We start from the raw sequence: 21,512 nt of genomic DNA on the forward strand, positions 1-21,512 counted from the left end.
GAAATTTTCAAGGAAAATGAAGAACTAACCAGAAAAAAAGGCTGAAATTTCATTGTCGGGAGCAAAACCAATGGTAAATTTACATTATGTAATAATTAGCTTACCAGATTAATCAGCGCTTCAAAATTTAAATCATTTTTGCTGAGTCTTGACTTTGTGTCCCAAGAATTGTCTTCTGCACCATTTCTTTCCTGAAGATTGAATGGAAACTTGGTTATTTCAGGCAGGTCTTGGCATCTCTGAAAACTCAATACTGTGCCCACAGGAGGCCCTCAGAAGCTATCTGCCTTCAGGCCCAGCCACAGTGTTCCCTGACATCAGTGCTTGCAAATGGGATGCCACTTTTTTTTTTTTTTTTTTTTTGAGATGGAGTTTCACTCTTGTTACCCAGGCTGGAGTGCAATGGTGCGATCTCAGCTCACTGAAACCTCCACCTCCTGGGTTCAGGCAATTCTCCTGCCTCAGCCTCCTGAGTAGCTGGGATTACAGGCATGCGCCACCATGCCCAGCTAGTTTTTTGTATTTTTAGTAGAGACGGGGTTTCACCATGTTGACCAGGATGGTCTCGATCTCTCGACCTCGTGATCCACCCGACTCGGCTTCCCAAAGTGCTGGGATTACAGGCTTGAGCCACCGCGCCCGGCCCACCACTCTTAAATTTTATGTTTTTTAAAAATAGCCTTTGCTTCCTTCGAAGTATACTATACTTGAGAACTAAATTAAGTGAAGCTCCCTCTTCCCTGGGAGCCAGGGAAGGGATGGTGTGCCGGGGCTCCTCCCAGGCTTAGAGGCTCACACACATTCTTGGGTAACAGGCTTCTTTTATTTTTATTTTTCTTGAGACAGAGTCTTGCTCTGTCACCCAGGCTGGAGTGCAGTGGCACAATCTCAGCTCACTGCAAACTCCACCTCCTGGGTTCAAGTGATTCTCCTGCCTCAGTCTCCTGAGTAACTGGCTTACAGGCACCTGCTACCATGCCCTGCTAATTTTTGCATTTTTAGTAGAGATGGGGTTTTGCCATGTTGGCCAGGCTGGTCTAGAACTCCTGACATAAGGTCATCTGCTCGCCTTGGTCTCACAAAGTGCTGGGATTACAGGCATGGGCTGCCACACCCAGCCGAGTAACAGGTTTCTGCCTCAGCTCTGCTCTGTTCCTTCTCAGTTGAGGGCAAATAGGTTATTTTACTCTTAAGATGCCAGAAGGAAAAGCTCACAAAACTCACTCTTTTTTTTTCCACAAAGTGAAAATATGTCATAAACAGTTCACATACCCTTTCTAGACCTGCACATTTAAATAAAGCTTTACTTTACCTTGTTAACTATTCTTGCTGTGGCCTCCCTAAAACTCAGCCCATTTTTTTTTTAAAGCCCTCCTTCCCTACCCCTGCTGCCTGCAGCACCGCAGGGTCCACGCTAGCAGGGAGCAATGATCCTGGTCCTATGGTTATGTTGAGGGATGATGATGGTTAATGGTCGTTACTGCTGCCTTCCTAATCAAAGATGAAACCCTCGGATGTCCAGGAATTTGACTGGAAGAATAACTTCAATTTGTAACCAAGACTCCTTTTGTCTTACTTTACTGAGGCAAAATGATTTTTTTTTGGAGATGCCACATTGCTATGGCAGCCTGAGCCTCTGCAGAAGAGCCCTGATCTGCAAAGCCGCTGCCAGCTAGCTCTAGTCCTAGATGGCAGGAGGTCCTGCCTGACCCCAAGTGCTTCATGTCTGCTCCAGGGAGTCTTCTAATAATTTATTTTGTCCTCTGCACTTGTGGCTGTCTCAGAGCAGCCTGGCATGTATCCGTAAGTATGGCTTGGACAAGGGGAGGAGATCTACTTTGTTTTGTCTTGTTTTGAGACAGGGTCTCACTCTTTCACCCATGCTGGAGTGCAGTGGTGCAATATTGGCTCACTGCAGCCTCGACCTCCCACCTCAGCCTCCCAAGTAGCTGGGACTATAAGCACAAGCCACCATGCCTGGCTAATTTTGTTCATTTTTTTTTAGAGGCAAGGTCTCACTATGTTGCCCAGGCTGATCTCAAATTCAAGTGATCCTCCTGCCTTGGGATCCCAAAGTGATGGGATTACAGGCATGAGCCACTGTGCCCAGCCAGTATCTTGCACTCCAGCCTGATGGAGTGAGGCTGTCTCAAAAAACAAAAACAAAAACTCTCAGTTTGGGCCAAGATTAGGATAACCCAAACAGTACAAAACTGTGTCATGAATCTCAGAGATAAGGGAACCATCTTTCTCTGGGACATCACCTGACTGCACAGGCTCACATGAAAATTTACGCATTAAAATCCAGGTGTCAGCATGGACCCCAGACTATTTTGGAACCTGCTTGCTTACAATTGGGCTTTGTTTCACATTCTGGCTCAGGAGCAACTTACTTTTTTAAATATATTTTTTTTCCTTTGTGGAGAGGACATTGATTTGGCATAGTAATTTTGTTTGAACCTAAAACTGCCAAGTTCATTCATTTTATATTATATGTTTAATTGCCAGAATTTTTACAGCTTAATTTTAGATTCAGATACTATCTCTTACTTGTTTTTTGTTTTTTTGTTTTTTTTTTTTGAGACGGAGTTTCACTCTTATTACCCAGGCTGGAGTGCAATGGCGCAATCTCGGCTCACTGCAACCTCCGCCTCCTGGGTTCAGGCAATTCTCCTGCCTCAGCCTCCTGAGTAGCTGGAATTATAAGCATGCACCACCATGCTCAGCTAATTTTTTTTTTTTTTTGTATTTTTAGTAGAGATGGAGTTTCACCATGTTGACTAGGATGGTCTCGATCTCTTGACCTCATGATCCACCCGCCTCGGCCTCCCAAAGTGCTGGGATTACAGGTGTGAGCCACCGTGCCCGGCCTTCTTACTTGTTTTTATGGATGAATTCAGAGAAAGTAACAGGGCAGAAACTTTGGACATTTATAAGACAACTATTATTTTGGGTTGATGGGTCTTTGCCTTGGCTCCCCAGGACGTATGAAGACCATAAAAAAAATAAGCTCGCAGAACCAGGCTTTGACCACATGTTAGGAATTGCTCTCTAGGCAGACACTATTTTCCAGAGACGTTTTAGTCATTGCTGATGCTTCTGCCAGCAAACACTCAGCTGCCTAGATAAGGGGACAGAAATAGTTGTGAAAATGACAAGTAGAGTTCAGGAACAACTATAATTCTGGCTACCAGCCATCACCATGTTTGCATGGTATCAGTGTAAACATTATAGGCAGACAAAGATCAACAGTAAATAATGATTGGGCAGCAAGATGATAGGTAGGTATGTGGATGGATAGATACATGGATAGAAACACACACACACACACCACACACACACCACACACACCACACACACAAACACACACACACACACACACACACACACACACACACTCTCAAGCCTCTCTGGAAGGGTTTTGTTGTTGTTATTGTTTGTTTTTTTAAGAGAGAGTTTTGCTCTCGTTGCCTGGGCTGGAATGCAATGGCGCAATCTTGGCTTACTGCAACCTCCGCCTCCTGGGTTCAAGCGATTTCTTCTGCCTCAGCCTCCTGAGTAGCTGGGATTCCGGGCACCCACCACCATACCCAGCTAATTTTTGTGTTTTTAGTAGGGAAAAGGTTTCACCATGTTGACTAGGCTGCTCTCAAAGTCCTGACCTCAGGTGATCCGCCCACCTCAGCCTTCTAAAGTGCTAGGATTACAGGCATGAGCCACCATGCCTGGCTGAAGGGTCTTTAAAACAATTATCTCAGAGAATTTTTTACTTTCCCCTCTGTTGTCTCCTGAGTCTTCTGAATGAATATCCAGTTTTAAAAATAAACCCTGATGTAAGGAAAATCAGCTTTTATTTTTTTATTTTTTTATTTTTATTTTTTTTTGAGACGGAGTTTTGCTCTTGTTACCCAGGCTGGAGTGCAATGGCGCGATCTCGGCTCACTGCAACCTGCGCCTCCTGGGTTCAGGCAATTCTCCTGCCTCAGCCCCCTGAGTAGCTGGGATTACAGGCACACGCCACCATGCCCAGCTAATTTTTTGTATTTTTAGTAGAGACGGGGTTTCACCATGTTGACCAGGATGGTCTCGATCTCTTGACCTGGTGATCTACTCGCCTCAGCCTCCCAAAGTGCTGGGATTACAGGCTTGAGCCACCGCACCTGGCCAGCTTTTCTATTTTTATCTTAATTCAACACTGACATTTAGCTGTGGTTTTTTGTCCTAGAGGTCTCTGCAATTGTTTTGTGGGCTTTGTGCCTAAGCTCTCTAGTGTTAGATAGTAGAGAACCAAATGAGAATCTAATATATATTTTTTCCTAATTCAACTTAAAAAAAAAATCAAAGAAATTTCCAGGCATTAAGGAGTTTTACATTTCTCCAGTTTTATTATAGGCAGACAGTGGAGCAATAGAGGGCCTGCTTTCCAGCAATGAGAAACTTTAAGCCCACATTTCATGCATTATTATTATTATTATTTTAGACAGAGTCTCACTCTTGTAGCCCAGGCTGGAGTGCAGTAGTGCAATCTTGGCTCACCACAACCTCTGCCTCCCAGGTTCAAGCAATTCTCCTGCCTCAGCCTCCCAAATAGCTGGGATTTCAGGGATGTGCCACCATGCCCAGCTAATTTTTTGTATTTTTAGTAGAGACGGGGTTTCTCCACGTTGATCAGGCTGGTCTCAAATTCCCAACCTCAGGTGATCCACCTGCCTCGGCTTCCCAAAGTGCTGTGATTACAGGTGTGAGCCACTGCACTCGGCCATTTCATGCGTTATCTTTTGAACATGATTAGCTGTTCAGGTCAACAGCCTGTTAAAAAGATTTCATTCAGTGTGAATTTTATTTGGCAGAGGAAATCGAGGAACGTCCAGGAATGAAAGTGTCTCACTGGGCACGGTGGCTCAACTGTATAAATGGCAAAGCAAAATGCAAATTTCGAACGTTCTCCCATAATCCAATAGTGTTACTCAAGTTAACGTGGTGTAATTTTATGCTTTTAAGTGGCTTAAATGTTGCTCATATTACAAAACTACGAAACACTCTTAGTTTTGAGATGGAGTCTCGCTCTGTTGCCTGGGCTGGAGTGCAGTGGCTTGATCTTGGCTCACTGCAACCTCCACCCTGGCTGGAGTACAATGGCGTGATTTTGGCTCACTGCAACCACCAACTCCCTGATTCAAGCAATTCTCCTGCCTTAGCCACCGGAGTAGCTGGGATTACAGGTGCATGCCACTACGCCTGGCTAATTTGTGTGTGTGTGTGTTTTTTTTTTTTTTTAGACAGAGTTTTGCTCTTGTTACCCAGGCTGGAGTGCAATGGCGCCATCTCGGCTCACCGCAACCTCTGCCTCCTGGGTTCGGGCAATTCTCCTGCCTCAGCCTCCTGAGTAGCTGGGATTACAGGCACGCGCCACCATGCCCAGCTAATTTTTGTATTTTTAGTAGAGATGGGGTTTCACCATGTTGACCAGGATGGTCTCCATCTCTTGACCTCGTGATCCACCCGCCTCAGCCTCCTAAAGTGCTGGGATTACAGGCGTGAGTCACCGCACCTGGCAATTTTTGTGTTTTTAGTAGAGACGGGGTTTCACCACATTGGACAGGCTGGTCTTGAACTCCTCATCTTGTGCTCTGCCCACCTCAGCCTCCTAAAATGCTGGGATTACAGGTGTGAGCCACTATGCCTGGCTGAAACACCCTTTTTAATAATACTTCATGAAAACAAAATTCTTAGGAGAAATGGTACATTAAAGCTTCCCAGTAGAGCTCATATTATGGTTTATAAATTTCTTCATCACATGTGCCTGACTCTACAGAAAAGCAATGGCATGAAAATTCAGCAGCATCTTTACCTTCATCAATAAGCCGAATGCTGTCTTTGGGTCACATTTTGTTGGAATAACATTTTCTTCAAACTCTTTGATCTTTTTACCACATTTCTTCAGCAGAAAATATGACAAAAATTCCAGAGGTTTGTCCTAAAAAAATGCCACCCCCCAAGAAAAATTCCTGTTTAAAACATTCATCTGAAATACAGGTGTCAATAGGGCAGCAGAAGAGAGAAGAGACTTTTTAGCAGGGATTTCAGCTTTCTACTTAACGAATTTACGTGTCCAGAAAACAAAGTGACTAGTACTTAATGTGAGTCGGTACACAAGACTCTCTGATCAATCTCATATCCCAGTTACCATACATTTGTCCCTATCCAGTTAAGACACCAGAATTTGATAGGAGGGTCTCTCAAGATCTTTGGGGCCGGGCATGGTGGCTCAAGCCTGTAATCCTAGCACTTTGGGAGGCCGAGGCAGGTGGATCACGAGGTCGAGAGATCGAGACCATCCTGGTCAACATGGTGAAACCCCGTCTCTACTAAAAATACAAAGAAATCAGCTGGGCGTGGTGGCGCGTGCCTGTAATCCCAGCTACTCAGGAGGCTGAGGCAGGAGAATTGCCTGAACCCGGGAGGCGGAGGTTGCGGTGAGCCGAGATTGCGCCATTGCACTCCAGCCTGGGTAACAAGAGCGAAACTCTGTCTCAAAAAAAAAAAAAAAAAGATCTTTGGAACCAAAGTGGCCCACACCAGCCTCTTGGCCAAATGAGGAAAGTGGACAGGCAGGATCTTGTTGTTTTTCATGGGAAAGAAGGCCTGGGAGAGAGGCCGCAGTAGTAGAATTGCTGGAAAAAACATGCTGAGGCTCTCAAATTTGGTTCCCTCTCAGGCTACAGGTTTGAGCACCATGAAAATTATATCATACCTGGTTATTTTTAAATAATTAGGTGGAAATAAGTACACTGAACCTACACCAGCACACTGAGTAATCCTTTGGTGTTTTGGGAGACAGTGCAGGGGCATCTCTGTGAATATCCCTGCTCTAGTATTTTTTTTTTTTTTGAGACAAATTCCGCTCTTGTTGCCTGGGCTGAAGGGTAATGGCATGATCTCAGGTCACTGCAACCTCCGCCTCCTGGGTACAAGTGATTCTTCTGCCTCAGCCTCCCTAGTAGCTGGGATTGTAGCCATGCGCCACCATGCCCGGCTAATTTTGTATTTTTAATAAAGATGGAGTTTCTCCATGTTGGTCACAAACTCCCGACCTCAGGTGATCCACCCACCTTCGCCTCCCAAAGTGCTGAGATTACAGCAGTGAGCCTATCCCTGTTCATTTTATCAGCAAGGCTCACCAAAGGCGTTTCATCATTAGGCTGCCTGAGTCTCACTGCAGAGCTGAGACTTCACAGAAGACTAACTACAGCTAATGCAACTTTGCAGCCCACACCCAATGCAGTACAGCTAAGCCCAGAGATGCCTGGTGCAAACCCAGGAAGCCACGTTGAAGCAGGAGCAGATACTCGATGATAAGGAGAGAGAGATGTGTGCAGAGACAATGTTAAATTTGCCCACAAAGTAGAGTTATGATGGTGGAAAAGAAAGATTTCAGAACCTCCTTGAGAATTCCTTGGAAAACTAGAGAATTTAGATTATTGAATATGTTAACATCAGCCCTAGCTCCATCTTATTCCTGACTTCCCTCAGATAGAGAGCTGCATGCTGCATTTTCTTTTCTTTTTTTTTTCTTTTTTTTATTGAGACAGAGTCTCGCTGTGTCACCCAGTCTAGAGTGCAGTGGCGCAATCTCAGTTCACTGAGACCTCCGCCTCCCAGGTTCAAGGGATTCTCCTGCCTCAGCCCCCCGAGTAGCTCGGATTACAGGTGCCTGCCACCACACCCAGCTAATGTTTGTATTTTTAGTAGAGACAGGGTTTCACCATGTTGGCCAGGATGGTCTCCAACTCCTGACCTCAAGTGATCCATGCACCTTGGCCTCCCAAAGTGTTGGGATTACAGGCGTCAGCCACCGCGACCCTGCCACATCGCAGTTTTCCTATAGCTATGCTGGCCTCTTTGGAGCTGGGAGAGCTGCCTGGAGCCTGGCCTCTCCTCACCATTTTCTGAAATGTGGACTGACCTTAATGAGAGAGTACCTTGGATCCGTGTCTGATGAAATTGTTTCCTGGGGCTTCTCCTACAGCCATCCCCAACTGAATGACTGATTTGCTTCTTTCTGTTCTGTTGTGTTCTCTTTCCCTTCCTCTCTCATCTAGCCCCCTTTCCCTTCATCTTTTCACATCAGGGTCACATTTTCTCAGGCTTCTCCTCAAACTAGGAATTGGTTTCACTGTTGAGTAAAGTTTATGTGAAATATAAAGCCACTAACATGTTTTATATATTAAAAAGTCACTTCTGACTGAAACTAAGCACAAGGCAGGAAACGGGGCACAACGTAATAAACCTGAAATAACCTAGAAGATTTTCCTACTTGTCTGTTTTGTGTACTTAACACATCTTGGGCCCAGAATCTCTCAGTGGCTGTTATTAGAAACTGATGTAATTTTTCGGAGGGATTGTGCCTGAAAGGGATAAACTGGTCAAAAAAATTAATAATACCTGCAAACAGAATTGATTTACATGTTGGTTTTCACAGTTTACTTTCTTCAAAGAAACACTTACAGAATCTTCTTTTGACAACTCCATCAGCCCATCTGTCAGAGCGTGTGCGATCTCTTGGTTGTTCAGAATGTCGCTCATACCCATGGTATCAAACATAAACTGCCCTGTCAATAAAAGGCCACATGCCCTGTCGTCGATTTATGGAAGAAATGTGATTTAAAAACAACAACAACTCGGTCCTCACAATTCCTCTTCTTCTTCTTTTTTTTTTTTTTTTGAGGCAGGGTCTTACTCTGTTGCCCAGGCTGGGGTGCAGTGGCAAAATGATAGCTCATTGCAGCCATGATTCCCTGAGCTCAAGTGATCCTCCCACCTCGGCTGCTCAAGTAACTGGAACTACAGGCATGCACCACCACGCCTGCTTAATTTTTTTTTTTTTTTTGAGATGGAGTCTCGTTCTTGTCACCCAGGCTGGAGTGCAGTGGTGCTATCTGGGCTCACTGCAACCTCCGCCTCCCAGGTTCAAGCAATTCTTCTGCCTCAGCCTCCCAAGTAGCCATGCCCAGCTAATTTTTTTTTTTTTTTATATAATTTTAACAGAGATGGGGTTTCATCATGTTGGCTAGGCTGGTCTCGAACTCCTGACCTCAAGTGATCTGCCAACCTCGTCCTCCCAAAGTACTGGGATTACAGGCATGAGTCACTGCGCCAGCCAATTTTTAAATTTTTTGTAGAGATGGGGTCTTTCTGTTTCCCAGACTGGTCTCAAACTCTGGGCCTCAAGCAATTTGCCCACCTTAGCCTCCCAAAGCATTGGGACTACAGATATGAGCCACCATACTGGACCCACAGTTGTTTTTCAGTGGATAAAAATGCAAAGAATAGAGGTTAAAAATTCTATTACACCATGAAAATTTCTACTATGATAAAATACAAAAAGAACCAAAGTAATTTAAATGTCTAGCATATAAAAAGTGCCCATTCTGGCAAAACTGATATTGAATGAAATGTATAAATTGGACAATAAGGAGCGAACACGAGAAAAGGAGCTCAGTAAATTGAAATGTTAGAGTCTCAATCCTACCAAAAGTTCCTCTATATTCCCCTTTATCTTTGTGCTCAAATAGCCAATTTTTTTTTTTTTTTTTTTTTTTTTTTTTTTTTTTTTTTTTTTTTTTTTTTTTTTCTGAGACAGGATCTCACTCTGTCACCCAGGCTGGAATGCAGTGACGCGATCTTGGTTTACTGTAACCTCTTCCTCCCCGGCTCAAGCAATTATCAGGCTTCAGCCTTCTCAGTAGCACATGTCACCATGCCCAGGTAACTTTTATATTTTTCTGTGGAGACAGTGTTTTCCACGTTGCCCAGGCTGGTCTCAAACTCCTGAGCCACCTATCTCGGCTTCCCAAAGTGCTGGGATTATAGGCATGAGCCACCATATCAGGCTTCAAATATATAAATTTTTTTTTTTTTTTTTTTTTTTTTTTTTAGACGGAGTTTCACCCTTGTTACCCAGGCTGGAGTGCAATGGCGCGATCTTGGCTCACCGCAACCTCCACCTCCTGGGTTCAGGCAATTCTCCTGCCTCAGCCTCCTGAGTAGCTGGGATTACAGGCACACTCCACCATGCCCAGCTAATTTTTTTGTATTTTTAGTAGAGATGGGGTTTCACCAAAATATAAATATTTTAAAGCCCAAAATAAATAACATGCAAACATACATACACAGAAATCTGTTAATTTTAAAAATTTTAACACCATGCAGTTATATAAAAAAATTGTTTTTCCATTGATTTCTCATTGTCTACATATATTATATTGGGGAAGCTGAGGCAGGAAGATAGCTTGAACTTGAGTTCGAGGCTGCAGTGAGTTATGATTGTGCTGCTGCACTCCAGCCTGGGTGACAGAGAGCCTGTCTCTAAAAAAACCAAAACACACAAAATTGTATCTTTAAAAAGTTTACTTTTCCAATTTTCTTTCTAGTCCTTAATATCTATGAAAGAAATAGGAGAGCCAGATGTGGTGGCTCACGCCTGAAATCCTAGCACTTTGAGAGGCCGAGGCAGGTGATCACTTGAGGTCAGGAGTTGGGGACCAACCTGGCCAACATGGTGAAACCCCGTCTCTACTAAAAATACAAAAATTAGGCCAGGCACCAGTGGCTTGTGCCTGTAATCCCAGCACTTTGGGAGGCCAAGGCGGGTAGATCACTTCAGGTCAGGAGTTCGAGACCAGCCTGACCAACATGGTGAAACTCCGTCTCCACTAGAAATACAGAAATTAGCAGCGTGTGGTTGTAGATGCCTGTAATCCCAGCTACTTGGAAGGCTGAGGCAGGAGAATTGCTTGAACCTGGGAGGCAGAGGTTGTAGTGAGCCGAGATCGCACCACTGCACTGCAGCCTGGGCAACAGAGCGAGACTCCATTAAAAAAAAAAAATTAGCCTGGTGTGGTGGTGCGTGCCTGTAATCCCAGTTACTTGGGAGGCTGAGGCAGGAGAATCCCTTGAACCCAGGAGGCGGAGGTTGCAGTAAGCCGAGGTCACACTGTTGCACTCCAGCCTAGGAGACAAGAGTGAAACTCCATCTCAAAAAAAAAAAAAAAAACCCAGAAAGAAATAATTTCTCCCTGTTTATAACTTCATAACTATTTTTTTTTTTTTTTTTTTTTTTTGAGACAGAGTTTCCCTCTTGTTACCCAGGCTGGAGTGCAATGGCGCGATCTCGGCTCACTGCAACCTCCGCCTCCTGGGTTCAGGCAATTCTCCTGCCTCAGCCTCCTGAGTAGCTGGGATTACAGGCACGCGCCACCATGCCCAGCTAATTTTTTTTTAGTATTTTTAGTAGAGACGGGGTTTCACTATGTTGACCAGGACGGTCTCGATCTCTCGACCTCGTGATCCACCCGCCTCGGCCTCCCAAAGTGCTGGGATTACAGGCGTGAGCCACCGCGCCCGGCCACTTCATAACTATTTTTAAACAATGGTTGAACACCTCCTAAATGTGACAGAGTGGGTAGGACAAATTAGCAGGAAGGCAAATCCCTGTTTTGGAGGCATTTATGTAAAGAGATGTAGGACAGACATCGACAAGATATCTGCATGCACGCTGTGTGTGGCAGCTGTTGTGTAGATGGTAACTATGTAAACAGACCTTAAATATGGAACTGGGCAGAGGAAAAGAAGAAAGGCATAGGTACAGGATGATTTGATTGATATGGTGTTTCAGTCAGGTGGGAAGTATTAGGGGAAAAATTGAATAGATATTAGTAGTTGCAGATGAGAAAAAGAAAAACTTTTTACCCAGAGAGTGAAATATACTTAAAGAATGGACTACTTGCCGGGCTCAAGCCTGTAATCCCAGCACTTTGGGAGGCTGAGGCGGGTGGATCACGAGGTCAAGAGATCGAGACCATCCTGGTCAACATGGTGAAACCCCGTCTCTACTAAAAATACAAAAAAATTAGCTGGGCATGGTGGCGCGTGCCTGTAATCCCAGCTACCCAGGAGGCTGAGGCAGGAGAATTGCCTGAACCCAGGAGGCGGAGGTTGCGGTGTGCTGAGATCGTGCCATTGCACTCCAGCTTGGGTAACAAGAGCGAAACTCCGTCTCAAAAAAAAAAAAAAGAATGGACTACTTTAGTAAAGATGCAAAGTTAAGGCAGTAAGTTGTTTTCAAAGGGCTCTGCTGTGGTCATTCATTCGATCATGGGGATGGGGTGTGAATGGAAAAATTCATTCAGCCATGTCCAGTAGGCTCAGCAAAGGCCCATGGAACCCATCAATAAATTACATATTTTAGATAGAAAATAAATATAACTTAAATTGTAGAAGAATTTATGTAATAAGTGCTGGGGTTTAAGAGGTGCTTAACTTTTAGAGCAAATTCTAGTGGAAAAAGTACACAGCTCTCTGGCTTAGCAAACAGCAAATTGTGTCTAGGCAAATAATTGACAAACAAGAATTAATAAGGTGGTAAATTTTTTTTTTTTTTTTTTTTTTTTTGAGCCACAGTATCACTCTGTTGCCCAGGCTGGAGTGCAGTGGCACCGTATTTGCACACTGCAACCTCCTTCTCCTGGGTTCAAGCAATTCTCCTGCCTTAGCTTCCCGAGTATCTGGGATTACAGGTGCCCACCACTACACCCAGCTTATATATATATTTTAGTAGAGACAGGGTTTCACCATGTTGGCCAAGCTGGTCTCGAATTCCTGACCTCAGGTGATCCACCTGCCTCGGCCTCCCAAAGTTCTGGAATAAAAGGCGTGAGCCACAGTGCCCGGCTCAAGGTGGTAAAATTTTAAAATAAGAACCAACTTCAACATTTTGAACCTGAATATATCTGTTCTTAGGGAGTATTCATTATATTTGAAAGCCAATGTGAGCAAACTAGGAGATAAAGTTTTACTGAAGTGTTAAAGAGTTAAATTTTACTTGCACCATAACTAAACTTGTATTCACTCGGGATATGAAGGCAACTTGGTAATTAACCTGCAACAGAAGTACCGGGACTGCTTACCTATCATCCTGCCACTGATGCTCTTTTGCAGTTCCTTGAAGAGAGGACACAACTGCTTCCTTACCCTTTTCAAGGTGTCTTCTAGGAAGTCTGTGAAGCTGCACCATGTCTGTAGTTTTGATTCGCTGAAGTAGATGGAAGAGGGGGCCTTTCCCCATTGGGCTCCCAGCCAATCACTAAGAACTGACATGATTTTCTTCTGTTATTCCTGCAGGCTTGAGCTCAAATGAAAGAATTCTATGTCTTGTTTAAAGTACAACAGAAACTTGGTTGCATTTGTTTAGAGTTTATTACAGTTTCTCATTAGAAGACTAAGACAAACACCCATCCTCTGTTTTCAAAGGAAAAGTTAGAAACTCAAAACGGATTCAATGAATCATTTCAAATGCATCTCTACTCTTTGATAGGTGAGGCTGATGTATTCCATTCAAAGTTTAAAAAAACAGCTGCTGGACTGTGCATTGGGAAGCTGAGCAGTCATCTAAGGAAGAATGCACTGCTTTACCTTTCCAGTCTAAAAGTGAAAACACAAGAAATCCCATGGTACATGGCTTCCCCATCAAACCATTGAAAGGCAACCCTGTCAGAGCCAAATCTATATCTTTCTTAAATTATGTCAAACTGCTACCTTGCTGTAAAAATCATCTATGTGACTATAGCAGGTGCTTACAGAAAGTTTCTCTTCTTAAAAAGCAATTACTGCTGAGGCGGGCAGATCACAAGGTCAGGAGATCGTGATCATCCTGGCTAACAATGAAATCTGTCTCTACTAAAAATGCAAAAAAATAGCTGGGTGTGGTGGCACACACCTGTAGTCTTAGCTACTTGGGAGGCTGAGGCAGGAGAATCGCTTGAACCTGGGAGGCAGAAGTTGCCATGAGCCAAGAGATTCTGTCTCAAAAAAAAAAAAAAAAAGCAATTAATGGATGATGCAGTGGTATGTTAAATTTGATTTTCTGTTCTGAATGGAGAGAGATCTTTGTTTGCTTTGTTTCCTCTATTTTTTATAGAGGAAAAGATAGATGTGAAAAGCTTCATAACATGTTTTTTTTTTTTTTTTTTTTTTTTTGTTTTTTTTTTTTTTTTTTTTGAGGCGGAGTTTCACTCTTGTTACCCAGGCTGGAGTGCAATGGCGCGATCTCGGCTCACAGCAACCTCCGCCTCCTGGGTTCAGGCAATTCTCCTGCCTCAGCCTCCTGAGTAGCTGGGATTACAGGCACGTGCCACCATGCCCAGCTAATTTTTTGTATTTTTAGTAGAGACGGGGTTTCACCATGTTGACCAGAATGGTCTTGATCTCTCGACCTCGTGATCCACCCGCCTCGGCCTCCCAAAGTGCTGGGATTACAGGCTTGAGCCACCGCGCCCGGCTATGTTTTTGTTTTTGTTTGAGACCAAGTCTTGCTCTGTCACCCAGGCTGGAGTATAGTGGCATGATCTCGACTCACGGCAACATCTGCCTCCTGGGTTCAAGCAATTCTCGTGCCTCAGCCTCCCCAGTAGCTGGGATTAAAGATGCGTGCCACTACTGCCAAGCTAAATTTTGTATTTTTAGTAGACACGGGGTTTCCCCATGTTGGCCAGGCTGGTCTCGAACTCCTGACCTCAGATAAGCTGCTCAACTCAATCTCCCAAAGTGCTGAGATTATAGGCATGAGCCACTGCATCTGGCCACAACATTTTTCTTTTAAATAAGGAGAATGAGAAGAAGAGAGGAGGAAAGGAGGATGAACAGGAGAAAGGGAAGGCAGAGGAGGAGAAAAAGGAGAAAACCTGTCCCCTATTACCAGCAACAGTGTCTATGCCCTGCTATGCTCTGCAAGGCCAGTTCCTCTCTCCACAGAGCCAAATATGCTATCATTTGGTGATATTGCTATATTAACTAAAACTAGCAAGCGACCTCTGCTTCAAAACTATATTAGGTCAATGCACTTTGTTATATCTACAAAGAATCTTTTCCCTTACCGATTTCACAATTGTACCAGTTTTCCTAAATTCTAAAAGGCCCCTGGCATTTAGGAGTAGAGAAGCAATGATTTCTACAGTTTCTGCATCCCTCTCAGCCCTCGTTGATAGGAATCAAGGGTGCATTCAAGGGGAAAATGACTGGCCTCAGTGTAACAAAGCAATTTGGTTCTCTTGTTGGTCAGCCCATGTTACATTTTAATTCAAATTTGCAGTGTTAGTATCTAAATGAAAGTTTGCTTTCAGGTGCATTTTCTCCGATCATTTTTCCTCTCAGATAATGCTACTGAAATGAAAACTAAGCGAGCCTTTTTGCCATCTCTTCGTAGCTACAATTTATTTTTCCAAATAAAGCCATATTGACCATATTTTACTAAGAAAACTTATTCTTTGTACTTATTCTTCTAGATTAGCAACTTTGCTTAACTGTTAAAGATTATGTTTTCAACAGAGGTTTTGCAAATGATGGATTGAGGCAAATATGTACAATAAATAATCTAAGCAAATGACTAAATGATATGAGATTACTTAGTTTGGGAAGTAATAGTGCTCCTTCAGGGGGAGGAATGAAAGGGAGTAATAATATCAGCCATACCAGTACTATTAATTGGATTTTGTTCTTTGGTGGTCCTGGAGCTGGCCTGTGTCATCGGACATGGCCGACAGCTCCCGTAACACTTACTGTGCTGGTAGGAGCCAGTCGCAATCCCAGTGGGTGCCGTAAAGAATGTGCCAGTTAGTTGAGACAGCTGAGAAAGAACTTCAGTTCCTGCCTCTGCATAGTCAAAAATACTTTAATTAGTTTATTCATATCTTTTGCCATGGAACATGATATAATTTGGATATCTGTTCCCTCCAAATCTCATGTTAAATTGAATCCCCAATGTCGGAGGTGGGGCCTGGCAGGTGGTATTTGGATCATGGGGTCAGATCCTTCCTGAATGGCTAGTGCCATCCCCTTAGTGATGAGTGAGTTCTCACCCTGAGTTCACATAACATCTGGTTGTTTAAAAGTGTGTGGCACCTCCTCCCTCTCTTGTTCCCGCTCTTGCCTTATGACACACCAGCTGCCCCTTCACCTTCTGCCACGATTATAAGCTCCCTGAGGCCTCACCAGAAGCCAAGCAGAGGCCAGTGCTGTGGTTACTACACAGCCTGAAGAACCATGAAGTAATTAAAACTTTTTTCTTTGTAAATTGCCCACCCTCAGGTATTTCTTTATAGCACTGCAAGAACAGACTAATACAGAACAGTTAAATATTACTTAGGGGCACTAGAGAGATGGTCAAGAAGGGCCACTAGCAGCTCATCTTCTATTCAGATCTCTCCACTGAACAGTTCATGAACACTTTATAGTTCACCCCTAAATAATGAAGGTGAAACAGTCTGAGGACTAAACAACAGGATGCGGAAGGAGGACGTGGAGTTTGAACTGGGGCTTATTCCAGATTTGTAATACTCAGCCTAAAGACAGAGAAAAATCTACATATATTTTCTAAAATAGTCTCACTTAAAGGAGGAGTCTCATTCTAAGAGGACAGATTTTAAAAGATTAAACATAGGATGGAATATGATGGTTAAAATTTAGCCCCTTCCATGGGCAAAGACTTTATGACTAAAACACCAAAAGCAATTGCAACAAAAGCCGGAATTCACAAGCGGGATCTAATTAAACTAAAGAGCTTCTGCACAGCAAAAGTAACTATCATCAGAGTGAACAGGCAACCTACAGAATGGGAGAAACTTTTTGCAATCTACCCATCTGACACACGTCTAATATTACAAGGAACTTAAACAAATTTACAAGAAAAAACCAATCACATCAAAAAGTGGGCAAAGGATGTGAACACATACTTCCCAAAAGGAGACATTTATGCCAGCAACAAACATAAAAAAAAAAAAAAAGCTCATCATCACTGGTCATTAGAGAAATGCAAATCAAAACCGCAATAAGACACCATCTCATACCAGTTAGAATGGTGATTATTAAAAAGTCAGAAAACAACAGATGCTGGCAAGGCTGTGGAGTAATAGGAATGCTTTTACACTGTTGGTGGGAGTGTAAATTAGTTCAACCATTGTGGATGATAATGTGGTGATTCCTCAAGGATCTAGAACCAGAAGTACCATCTGACACCACAATCCCTTTACTGGGTATATACCCAAAGGATTATAAATCTTTCTACTGTAAAGACACATGCACATGTATGTTCATTGTGGCACTGTTTACAATAGCAAAGGCTTGGAACCAACGCAAATACCCATCAGTGATAGACTGGATAAAGAAAATGTGGCACATATGCACCATGGAACACTAGGCAGCCACAAAAAAGAATGAGTTCATGTCCTTTGCAGGGACATGGATGAAGCTAGAAACCATCATCCTCAGCAAACTAATGTAGGAACAGAAAATCAAACACCACATGTTCTCACTCATAAGTGGGAGTTGAACAATGAGAACACATGGATACACAGAGGGGAACATCATATACTGGGGCCTGTTGTGGGGTGAGGAGAAAGGGGAGAGAGAGCATTAGGACAAATAGCTAATGCATGCAGGGCTTAAAACCTAGATGATGGGTTGATAGGCGTAGCAAACCACCATGGCACACATATATCTATGTAACAAACCTACACACACTGCACTTGTAACCAGGAACGTAAAGTTAAAAAAAAAAAAAATATTAGCCCCTTAAGTGACACAACATATCGATTGAATTATTAATTCAACACACAGATTGAATTACTTGGAATGAATGGGTAATATATTTTAACTATTTGTGGTCCAAGAATAAATAGATACTCCAAAATGCTTCAATTACTGCATGAAGCAGGATGATAGCAGCTGAAAGTTTGGATGTCTCTCACTTACTGATGTCTACAGTACTTTCATTGACAAATTAATCAATGGAATCAAATAGAGAGTCCAAAGGTGAACTTACCCATATATAATTGATAGTTTTCAACAAAGGTGCAAATGAAATTAATCGGAAAAAGGATAGTAGTTATAAGGAATGGTGATGAAACATTAGCCATATGTTAAAAAAAAAATTAACCTCTATCCATATCTCATGTATTACATTAAAAAAATAGTCAAGTGGATCACAGATTTAAAAGTCAAACTTAAAACTATATATCATTTAGAAAAAAACATGGGAGAAAATCTTAGTGGCCTTTGGTTAGGTAAATAGTTTCTAGATATGACATAAAAGCATGATCTATACAGGAAAACTTGACATATTTGATTTCATCAAAATTAAGAACTATGCTTCAGGCCAGGTGCAGTGGCTCATGCCTGTAATCCCAGCACTTTAGGAGGCCAAGGTAGGCAGATCACCTGAGGTGAGGGGTTCAAAACCAGCCTGGCCAACATGCTGAAACCCTGTCTCTAAAAATACAAAAAAATTGGCCGGACATGGTGGCAGACACCTGTAATTCTGTAATCCCAGCTACTCAGGAGGCTGAAGCAGGAGAATCACTTGAACCCAGGAGGCAGCGGTTGCAGTGAGCCGAGATCACACCATTGCACTCTAGCCTGGGCAACAAGAGCGAAACTCCGTCTCAGAAAAAGGAACTGTGCTTTAAAGGAAACTCTTCAGTGAAGGAAAATATGTTACAGACTGGAGAAAACATTTGCAAATTACTTATCCAGTAAATATAAAAAGGTTTCAAAAGCTGAATAAGAAAACAACTTAGTTTTTAAGATGGGCAAAAGAATGGCAAATAAGCATACGAAAAGATCTTGAGCCTCGTTAGTCATTAGGAAAATGCAAATGAAAACCACAATGAGATACCATCACACCCCCAACTGAATGGCTAAAATAAAAAAGATTGACCATACCAAGTGTTAGGCAACTGGAGTTCTCAGATACTGCTTGTGAAAATGTAAAAAGGTAAAGTCACTTTGGAAATCAGTTTAGCTGGTGTTTTTATAAAGTTAAACATACACCTACATATAACCTTACCACTCTACGCCCAGGAATTCATACAAGAGAAATGAAAGCATAAGTTCATAGCAGCTTTATTTGTAAAAGCAGAAACCAGAAAGAGCTCAAATATCTATCAACAAATTAATGGATAAACAAATTGTGGTGTATGGGTACAATATAATAATTCCCAGTAGTAAAAAGGAGACACTGATACATACATCAGATGGCTAAATCTAAAATAATGATTGAGTGAAGAAAGTCAGACAGAGAATACCTAGTGTGATGCCATTTATAGAAGACTCTAGGCCCGTGCTCACTTTGGCAGCACATATACTAAAATTGGAACAATACAGAGAAGATTCGTATGGCCTCTGCACAAGCATGACATGTAAATTTTTGAATTATTCCATATTAAAAAAGAAAAAAGGAAGGCCAGGCGTGGGGGCTCACACCTGTAATCCCAGCACTTTGGGAGGCTGAGGCAGCCAGATCACGAGGTCAGGTGATTGAGATCATCCTGGCCAAGATGGTGAAATCCCTTCTCTACTAAAAATACAAAATTAGCTGGGTATGGTGGCACGTGCTTATAATCCCAACTACTTGGGAGGCTGAGGCAGAAGAATTGCTTGAACCCAGGAGGCAGAGGTTGCAGTGAGCTGAGATCGTGCCATTGCACTCCAGCCTGGGCAACAAGAGTAAAACTCCATCTCAGAGAAAAAAAAAAAAAAAAAGAAAGAAAGAAAGGAAAAAAAAAAGGAAAATCAGGTGGAATGGTTCATACCTGTGATCCCACTGCCTGAGCCTAGGAGCTCAAGACCAGCCTGGGAAACCTAGGGAGACCCTGTCTCTACTAAAAATAAAAAATAAAAAAATTAGCCAGGCGTGGTGTTGTGTGCCTGCCGTCCCAGCTACTCAGGAGGCTGAGGTCGGAGGATCGCTCGACCCCAGGAAGTTGAGGCTGCACTGAGCTGTGATTTCACCACTGCACCCCAGCCTGGGCAACAAAGCAGACCCTGTCTCAAAAAACAAAGGAAAATTCTGGAAGATGAAAACTAATATATGTGAAATAAGAAAGATCAGTGGTTGCTCAGTTTGGGAGTGGGGAGAAGCAGGAGAGAGAAATTACAGAATTACAGAATGGCATGAGGAAACTTTTGGGGTTAATGAATATGTTCATTTTCTGGATTTTTTAAATGGTTTCATGGAGTAGGCAAATATATGTCAAAATTTGGTCAATTATACACTTTAATTATGTACAGTTTATTGTATATTAATTATATTTCAATAATGCTGTTTAAAAATGTTTTTAATGCCACAAAGAATAAATCTTAGATTCTTAGATTTTTGGCTTATGCAATAACTTTTGAATGATGATATTTTTACTGAGGAATTGGGGAAGGGGTAGGTTTGGTACTGAGGAGGCAATCAAGGGTTTGACTTAACTTTGAGGTATCTATTAGACATGAAAATTAAACATCCAGTATGAAGATGGTAAGTAGGAATTAGATATGAATCTGCAGCTCAGAGATTTCAGCCTTGGAGACATAAATTTGGGAGTCCTCAGCATATAAATTACGTGTATAGTCGTTGATATGGTTTGGCTGTGTCCTGACCCAAAATCTCATCTTGAATTGTAATAATCCTCACGTGTCAAGGGTGGGACCAGGTGGAGATAATTTCACTAAGGGGCACTCTCCCCCACCCTCTTCTTGTGATAGTGAGTTGAGTTCTCAAGAGATCTGATGGTTTGGTAAGTGGCTTCCTCCTTTGCTGGGCTCTCATTCTTCTCCCTCCTGCCACCACGTGAAGAAGAGCGTATTTGCTTCCCCTTTCGCCATGATTGTGAATTTCCTGAGGCTTTCCAGCCATGCAGAACTGTGAGTCAATTAAATCTCTTTCCTTTATAAATTACCCAGTTTCGGGCAGTTATTTATAGCAGTGTGAGAGTGGACTAATAAACATAGGAAAATGAGACTGGCTAGGGAGAGTGCATATGTGGAAAAGGAGAGAGAGGCTGGGATCAAGCCCTGGGGAATATTTAAGGGTCTTATAGAGAAAGAAGAGCCTGCAAAGGAGACTGAGAAGAGGCACTGAGGCAGGAGGAAACAGGGAGAGTGTGGTATTAGGGACACCAAGAGAAGGAGTATTTCCAGAAGGGGCTTTCCTCGGCATCAGATGCTTCCGAGAAGTCAAAGGTCAAAGTGAGGTGGCAATGGAGCAGGGACCACTGGATTTGAGCACATGGAAGTCACTGACAGTCTTCCAAAAGCAGTGTCAGTAGAGACAAACCAGTTGGAGGAGCTTGAGGAGACAGTGGGAGGTAAGGAAGGCAGGCCTAGAAGCAGCATCAACATCACCTGGAAACTTGTTAGAAAGGAAAATTCTTCAGGCCCACCCCAGACTTAACTGAGTCTGAAGCTCGAGGTGGGACCCAGCAATGTGTAGTTTAACCAGCCCTCCAGTGATATGGATGCGTGCTCAAGTCTTGTCCAATTAAAAATCGGTGAGGGAAAGTTTATTGTCCTTTTTTAAAGATGGGAGATACTACAGGTGTTCCTGATTTGATAGAAATAACCCAATAAAGAGAAATGAGGCCACAGGAGAGGATTGGATGTAGAGGAGTGTGGAGAAGATGAAAGGCAATGGGATA

General features: G+C 42.9%; 1 protein-coding gene and 1 non-coding gene across 3 annotated transcripts in view; one reads left to right on the top strand and one right to left on the bottom strand.

Moving 5' to 3' along the window:
- Positions 1-21,512, bottom strand: part of ECT2L (epithelial cell transforming 2 like) — a 118,428-nt gene that overhangs the window by 28,296 nt on the left and 68,620 nt on the right. The window contains exons 10-14 of one of the 2 annotated variants that reach the window (XM_074397385.1): positions 15,616-15,708; positions 12,969-13,151; positions 8,509-8,612; positions 5,852-5,977; positions 105-191 (exon numbers count right to left, since the gene is read on the bottom strand). In XM_074397385.1, the coding sequence (XP_074253486.1) occupies positions 105-191; positions 5,852-5,977; positions 8,509-8,612; positions 12,969-13,151; positions 15,616-15,708 (593 nt within the window). The remainder of the gene's footprint in view (positions 1-104; positions 192-5,851; positions 5,978-8,508; positions 8,613-12,968; positions 13,152-15,615; positions 15,709-21,512) is intronic. The other variant, XM_074397386.1, reaches the window with a different exon arrangement.
- LOC120363405 (U6 spliceosomal RNA) lies at positions 19,172-19,278 on the top strand. The gene has a single exon (XR_005578961.1). It is a non-coding gene; the product is annotated as a U6 spliceosomal RNA (small nuclear RNA).

The sequence above is a fragment of the Saimiri boliviensis genome, chromosome 4 (assembly GCF_048565385.1).
Source record: "Saimiri boliviensis isolate mSaiBol1 chromosome 4, mSaiBol1.pri, whole genome shotgun sequence".
In the NCBI taxonomy this organism is placed as follows: Eukaryota; Metazoa; Chordata; class Mammalia; order Primates; family Cebidae; genus Saimiri; species Saimiri boliviensis.